Source organism: Corylus avellana, chromosome ca4, assembly GCF_901000735.1.
Source record: "Corylus avellana chromosome ca4, CavTom2PMs-1.0".
In the NCBI taxonomy this organism is placed as follows: Eukaryota; Viridiplantae; Streptophyta; class Magnoliopsida; order Fagales; family Betulaceae; genus Corylus; species Corylus avellana.
Window position 1 is genome coordinate 6,520,911 of NC_081544.1, and position 8,101 is coordinate 6,529,011.

Below are 8,101 nucleotides of genomic sequence, written 5' to 3' on the forward strand. Positions count from 1 at the left end.
CGGACAGGGCTTTGTAGAGCAAAATTTGAGTTTCTGGAAATGCGGTCTGAACCCAGGGAAGGCATGTTCGGACATGGGTGAAATAACATTCTGAAAATGCTGTACAGTCTTGATCAACTGCTCCGATCGATGGGCATTTGTGGTCCGATTGAGCTGAACGTTTGCAGGGACGTTCATAACACACGAATCTACATTATGAATGGTGGAGATTGGATTCTGAGCATTCTATATCAGTGTTTGAGCCCATGAACAGTAGCCTCTGCATTTTGAAACTGAATTAAGTCATCACAAGAACTAATATATATTCTAATTGAATAAGGAAAAAAGTTAAAAGAGAAAATTTTTCGAATGAAAGAGAGAATAGGGGATTCTGTGGGAATACTTCCAAAAATATGATTAGAAGCAGCCCATTTAGTTAAAGCATGTGCCTTAAAATTGGCACATCGAGACACTTTCAAAGCATTCTCGCTTTGAAATAAAGAAAGAGCTAAACTAATATAAAAAAATACAATTTGCAAAATATCAAGAAGAAAAAAGAGCAAGACTATTAATAACTAAAATAATAAGTAGAGCATTCCCTTCCACCGGGACTATTAGATTGTTTATACACATTAATAGTTTATACATAGATCGATGATATTTCAGGTAGAAAGCTGAAACACATGTATATCATGTACCCTCAACCATACTAAAAGAGAAAAAAAAAAAAGTACACTCTTAATCGCTTTGAGCGAGGTAAACAAAAGTGTAAAATGAAACGCAAAGAAGTAATAAACTAGGAGAAAAATTTGTACACCTAAACCATCAATAAAAATCCCAAACTAATTAGTGTATCTCGATCTTACCATTTTAGTGCATTTGCAAAAGCTACGTGGATGGAGAACCTGCAGAGGATGAGGTAGACAATGAGGAAACATTGCTTGAGTATTAATTCCGTCCTCCCTTATAATCAGTGGAAACAATGGGGACGTAGCAGAAGACTAATTAAGTAACAACATTTAAAAGTGTTTGTCTTCTGACTAAAATATAAAACAAGCCCGCAAGCTTAAAAGAGAGATAAACTTCGCGAGTTTTGGAGAGAAATTCTGCAACTTAATAATAACTCAATTGAGTCTATGTTTTACATTACAAACTAGTATATTTATAAAAGAGAAATACGTGTAGAGAAAATAAACCTAATCCTAATAAGAAAAGAAAATAATTAAAGTAAATCTAATCTAAATAAGAAAAGTAAACATAATCCTAATAGGGAAATGGAATAAAATAAATCTTCTTTTTCTAATCTCTAGGACTTTTACGTTCTACATCAAATGAACATAAAAAGTTATGCATGTATATTCACTGCAGGGTCAAGAAGTGGTGGCCCCGGCAAAGTTGATGGGAGAATAGGCAATGGAGCCTCAAAATTGAGAACATGAATTGTTTGCCTCATTGAAGGCCTAAGTTTGCGATCAGGCTGAGCGCACCAAAGCCCAACAATCATCAACCGCTCCATTTGCCGCTCATCAAAATCTCCACCCAACTTTAGGTCAGCAGCTTCAAGTACCTTTCCTATTCCATAAAGTTTCCAAACCCATTCCAGCACAACTATTTGACCTTTGGGGGCGTTGAACTTGATTGGTTTTCTTCCACAAGCAATTTCTAGAGCGACAATTCCGAAACTATAGACATCTGACTCCTTGCTAGCCTTATCGGTTGTCACACATTCGGGAGCCATGTAGCCCATGGTGCCTACAGAACTAGTGGTTTTTGATCCTTTTACATGGTCCACAAGCCTAGCTAGCCCAAAATCCCCCAATTTAGCATTGAAGTTTGAATCAAGCATAATGTTGCTTGATTTTATATCCCTATGCAACACGCATTGTTCCCACTCATTGTGCAAGTAAAGCAAGGCCGACGCCAATCCTTGAGCAACTTTGTACCTCATTTCCCATCTCAATATACTTTCTTCTACAAAAAGATGTGAATCTAAGCTTCCATTGGGCATGAAGTCATAAACGAGTAAGAGTTCTTCTCTTTTATGGCACCATCCAATGAGTTGTATCAAATTCCTATGTCTCAATTGACTAATAATTTTTACTTCTGTGGCATACTCCTTTATCCCCTGGTTAGACCCTTTTGACAGCCTCTTAACAGCAACGAAAGAATCTGAGTCCTTCAAAAATCCTCTATAAACCCCTCCAAATCCTCCCTGGCCTAGCTTCTCTTCATCATTGAAATTATTTGTGGCACGAGCCAATTCATTAAATGAGAACCTCTTTGGTCCTATTCCCTTTTGAAATTCTTCATCTATGCAACTATCTGTGTGCCTCCTATTCCTCTTCTTCCACAAGCCTAATAGGATTAAAGCCAACCCACCAACCAAAAAAGGTCCACCGACACCCAAGCCGATGGCTAATACTAAGTTGTTCTTTTTCCTTGGGTTGGTTACAACATCTTTCAAACTTGAACTAAAATCCCATGAGTTAACCGTATAGATTGCAGAAGAAAGTCTTGTTGCGGCTGCAAGTCCAAAAGTTACCCATTCAGGAAGGTGATCTCTCAAATCAAGATTATAAGAAAGGGACTGCCAAACAGTATCATTGTTTATGAGACCAGTGAAGAGAACACTCAAATTATGAGAAGTAGAATTATAACTAATCCGAGCTTCATTAATTCTCCCTTGAAGAATAGAATAATTACCCCCCCGCCATGACACATTAGCAACAGATAGCATGGAGTTTATATCATTACCTACATGTTCGCCTGGCGGATCCCATAGCTTTGTAAACCAATCAATGTTTGGATATATGTCAAACTCCACCGCGACAAAAGGATTGTCCGTCGAATTTAGTAGCTGGTTACCACTTGCAAGACCCATGCCGCCACCTTGGTTGGCATTAGGAGGAATTATTGAACCATTAGGTGCTAGGAAGAAGGCAAGTCCATCTCCATAATAACTTGCATCGTGAGAAACAATGACAAAGGAAAAATGGGTAGTGAAATCTGTGAGGTTTCCGGATGCCATGTCCCAGAGGTGCATGGGCATAAAATACGTGGCTCGGCCTGCAGAGTTTATAGGGACCTTGTTGGCGGTGAGTTTGATGACTTGGTCTTCAACGACAGTTCTCTCACATCTTATTCTGAAGTCACGAGAACTGAAACTGGTGAAGTTGAAGGATATAGCACTTGTAACTGGGTATTGTACTGAGAACAAATTGGTGATCATTAAGAGATTAAAGAGGCTTAGGGACTTCGGAAATAGGAAATGCTTCATTTTGAAGTTGAAACAAGCCATGAGTAGAAGTCGGAAGGAAGGTTTGGTTTTACATTCAATTAAAAGAAGTTGCTGAGAAGCTTCCCATCTAAGGCTTCAATGGGATGAAATTTCATGAAAGCTACGATCGATGTATGTTTTAACTCAAAGAAGGGGTCTTTTAGAACATGAGAAAAATACCTAACATTCCATTTATTTCATCAAATCCTCTCAAAGACGTGTCCATTTATTTCTCTACCAATAAGGAACCGAACTTTCTATAATAGTAATTCTGATTCTTCCGATGTAATTAAGGTCAGAATCTTAATTAGTCAAGACCTTGTTTAGTGTTCTTCTACTTAAATTAAAGGAAACATCGTTAATAAAAAAGTATGCTGAATATCATTATACTATATACTTCTTGTCTTTTGGAGGTTAGCGTGTTAAGAATATTATGTTAAAAGTTATTTACTTCATTAGGTATTTTAGGTCTATTAGATTTACCATTCCTTAGTCTACTAGGTTACTATTATTAGCCTATATATAGGCATCTTCTGTACATTATTTTGTGTGATTCAATATACAATCTTATTCTCAAGATGGTATAAGAGCACAGGTTCTAAATCACCTTAATTTTTTTTTTTTTTTTTTTTTTGTCGCATATTATTATTATCGTTATTATTTTTTTTTTGGGGTAGCATTTTTCGGCAAATCTCTTACTCTGTCTTTTTCGGTTCTCTCTTCCTCTTATACTTTTCAGCAGATCAATATACGGCTAGAAACCTCGTAAGACAAATGTTCTAGAGCCGCCGCACACAGTCCTATCGGCGATCTCATGCTCCCTCACGCGCCACTTGAAGTCCCCGCCGTTCCGCCACTGGCCGCCACAGTTGTCCGATCGCTTCCGCCAGACCACTGATCGATAGCTCTTCTTCCAACGACTCCAAAACGGCCAACAAAATCACATTCCGCCACTCCACGCGCCCTCACACGCCACCCAAAGGTCCGCGCGTGAGATTCACACACCAAGTGCTGCCGCCTACAGTAGTGCGTGCACCACACGTGACAGGCAATCTAGACTGCCATGTCATTAGTGCCATATCAGCTTTAGTTCCACGTCAGCCGGTGCCATGTCAACTAGTACCACTTCACCTTGTGCTAATCGTTGACTTAATCAAAATTGATCATTGACTTTGACTGTTGACTTCAGTTAGAGTTGACCATTGACTACTAGATGACCAGGTGCTTTTTACTCTATTTTTTCGTCTTGATTTTGTATTTGTGGTCTGTTTTTGCATTTGACCATTCTAGATGGCACAAAACGAGATTATTCATGATGTTCAGACTGTATTTGATGGCACAAACTATATGGTGTGGATTATGAGGAGATTTTTGCTCCTGTTACTCGCCTTTCTTCTGTGCGTGCTCTATTGGTTGTTGCAGCCTCTCGACATTGGTCACTTTGTCAAATGGATGTCAAAAATGCCTTCCTTAATGGTGATTTAAGTGAAGAAGTCTATATGCAGCCACATCCTAGATTATCCTATCCTATAAATAAGGTTTGTCGTCTCCATCGAGCTCTATATGGACTTAGGCAGGCACCTCGAGCATGGTTTGCTAAGTTTAACGCCACTATCTTTCGCTTTGGCTACTCCGTTAACTTTTAAGATTCAGCCTTATTTATTCGCCGCACAGACCGGGGTACCATACTTCTTCTACTATATGTTGATGACATGATCATCATTGGAGATGATATCACTGGTATTCAGGAACTTAAACAGTTTCTCAGTCAGCACTTTGAGATGAAAGATCTTGGCCCTCTTAGCTATTTTCTTGGTCTTGAGATCTCCTCTTCTTCTTATGGTTATTATTTGACACAGGCCAAGTATATATCTGATCTATTTTCCATAGCCAATCTCACAGACAGTAAGATTGTCAACACATTGACTGAGCTTAATACTTGTCTCACTCCTCATGATGGTAAGCCTTTTTGCGACTTTACCTTATATCGGCATTTAGTTGGTAATCTTGTTTACCTTACTGTCACTCGACCTGATATCTCATATGCTGTCGATCAAGTGAGTCAATTTATGGCTGCTCCTCGCTCCACTCATTTCTCAGCTGTCCTTCGCATCCTTCGGTACCTAAAGGGGACATTATTTGATGGCTCTATTTCTCCTACCAGTCTCCTCTTTAGCTGCATGCTTACACTGATGTTGATTGGGCGGGTGATCCGACAGATCGTCGCTCTACCACTGGTTACTATTGCCTACTTGGCACCTCACTTATCTCTTGGCGAAGTAAGAAACAAATTGTTGTTGCTTGATTTAGCACTGAGGCAGAATATCGTGCTCTAGCTGACACTATCACAGAGCTTCTTTGGTTGCGATGGCTGTTACAGGATATCAGCATCTCTCTTTCTTCTGCTACTTCTGTATACTGTGACAACAAGAGGCTATTCAGATTGCTCATAATGATGTTTTTCATGAATGGACCAAACATATTGAGATTTATTGTTATTTTGTCCGTCATCATCTTCTTCAGGGTTCACTAGAGCTTCATTTTGTCATGTCCCGTGATTAGCTCACAGACATCTTTACAAATTCACATCCGCTAGGGCATTTTCGTGATCTTATATCCAAACTCAAGTTGATTTCTCGCACTCTACCTTGGGCTTCAGGAGAGTTGTTAAGAATTATTTACTTCATTAGGTATTTTAAGTCTACTAGGTTTACCTTTTCTTAGTCTACTAGGTTACTATTATTAGCCTATAGGCCTCTTCTGTACATTATTTTGTGTGATTCAATATAAAACCTTATTCTCAACAAACGCTCATTCGAAATAACTAAATATTGGGTTTCCTGTGTCTGTTACTAGTCGATTCTCATCACTATTTATGAAGAAACTTCCCATATAATAGGATTAGTGATATAAAACTATAAAAGCATTAGAAAATATATCACCCAAGAGCCAGGTAACCTTCTATCAAGAGCAAAATCGTATATTTTGATTCTTCCCCGTGGTTAACCAGCCTAGCCCGAAAAAAAGCTATGCAGCTTGGCATGAAATTCAAATCCAACGAAAAATTTGTTGAATTGATAACTCATACAGCCCCATTGTTTTGACTTATCGCCTGTTAACCCAATAATAACGCAGGAATTGACGGAGTCACAGTGCGTCACTAGTTAACGGCTATCTCCACTACTGACGGTTGAATAAGTAACAAGCGTAGTGATCCATGTTCGAGATTCTTATTGTTGAAATATTTGGAGTTCTTCTCCTTCGATAAGTTTGCTGTTGAGTCCTCAAGGGTCGCTCAATTGGGTTCTTAAAGAGTAGTTTAATTAGTTGGAGACTATGAATCGTGAAACAAACGTTACTAGCTAGTTCAAATCTTCCTTCCTTTTTCATGAGCCTAGCTCCAAAATAAATTATAATTTTTGCTTTGTTTTAGTTTTATTTTTTGTTTAATGTTAAATCGTCATGCATGTGTTGATTATACACATGACCATCGGGCTTTTCCAGCGATCGATGTTAGGGTTTTTTTTTTTTTTTTTTTTTAAAGCCATGATGTTAGCTTTATATGCCTACCTTTATGAAACTTGAATGATTCAAAATTATATTTAGAATAATAAATTACTCCAATTTTTTATGAGATTTGAGAAAAGTTCAGAAAGAGCGGCTCACCTTTAATTTTTTTTTTTTTTTTTTTAAAGCTCACCTTCAATTTAAAAAGCCACCTATGTACTTCCATTTTTATACGAACGAAAGCCATGTAGAAAAGGTTGACTATGAAGGCCAACAATTTGAGAAAATGGATCCTCTCCATTTCAAGTGAAATGGAGAGGGTCCATTTAGTGTATTTAGAGGGGCATAGTTGTTCAAAAACTAAATAGACAATTATGCCCCTCTAAATACACTCAATGGACCCTCTCCATTTTATGCCCCTCTAAATACACTAAATGGAAACTCTCCATTTCACTTATACCCCTCTAAATACACTAAATGGATCCTCTCCATTTCACTTGAAATGGAGAGGATCTCCAACAATTTGCCATATCACCTATCTCTTCGGCATTTTTTTTCATCTTTGAGAAATCTATGCTGTGTTTGGGTGGAAAAGGCTTTGCTGTGCTTAGCAACTTAACTCAACCCCTTCTTTTTTTAAAAAAAAAAATTAAAAATTTTAATTTATTTTATTTTATTTTATTTTATGCTGTGTTTAGGTGGAAAAAGCTTTGCTGTGCTTAGCAACTTAACTCAACTTTTTTTTTTCTTTTTTTCTTTTTTCAGTTTTTTTGTTGAAGCGTGTTTGGGAAAAAAAAAAAAAAAAAGAAATCTTACTTTTTAAATTTCAACTCAAATTTTTTCAACCCAACTAAAAAATATTATTAATAACAAGTTTTAAATTTTTGAAAAACAAAAAATTAAAAAACATATGTATTTTAGAGGATGGCTCAACCACCCTTAGGAGTTTGAGGGTAGCCAAGCCCAAGCAGTTTTCGGGGTTGGCTTAGTCACTACTCACGCTTGTTTCGGCCACCCCCAAATAGCTGTTGGGGATGGTTGAGCCACCTACTAGTTTTGAGGGTGGCTGTTTCGGGGAATGGGTAGTTCAAAACCATCCTAATTTTTTTATTTTTTTTTATTTTGTTTTTGTAAATTTTTTTTTTTCATTTTTAATTATATATATATATATATATATTTTTTTTTTGTAATTTTACTTTAGATTCTTTAAATCATCTAAACATAATTTCAAATATTTTTTTTCTTTGTATTCACAATTTTAAAAAGAATACAAAAAAATTGCACATCCAAACAAGCCAAACCTTGGATCGTGGTCGTACTCCTAGGCATCTAGGGATG

At 37.3% G+C, this 8,101-nt stretch overlaps 2 protein-coding genes across 2 annotated transcripts in view; one reads left to right on the top strand and one right to left on the bottom strand.

Moving 5' to 3' along the window:
* LOC132177949 (L-type lectin-domain containing receptor kinase IX.1-like) overlaps nt 1-3,277 on the bottom strand; it is a 24,440-nt gene extending 21,163 nt beyond the window's left edge. Inside the window, exons 1-3 of the mRNA XM_059590423.1 lie at nt 2,738-3,277; nt 2,402-2,566; nt 1,343-2,323 (exon numbers count right to left, since the gene is read on the bottom strand). Of these exons, the coding sequence (XP_059446406.1) occupies nt 1,343-2,323; nt 2,402-2,566; nt 2,738-3,277 (1,686 nt within the window). The remainder of the gene's footprint in view (nt 1-1,342; nt 2,324-2,401; nt 2,567-2,737) is intronic.
* A 1,269-nt stretch (nt 3,278-4,546) lies between these two features.
* LOC132177950 (uncharacterized mitochondrial protein AtMg00240-like) lies at nt 4,547-5,592 on the top strand. Its single transcript, XM_059590424.1, has 2 exons — nt 4,547-4,606; nt 5,116-5,592. The coding sequence occupies exons 1-2, from the start codon at nt 4,547-4,549 to the stop codon at nt 5,590-5,592; spliced, it is 537 nt and encodes a 178-aa protein (XP_059446407.1).
* The last annotated feature ends 2,509 nt before the right edge of the window (nt 5,593-8,101 follow it).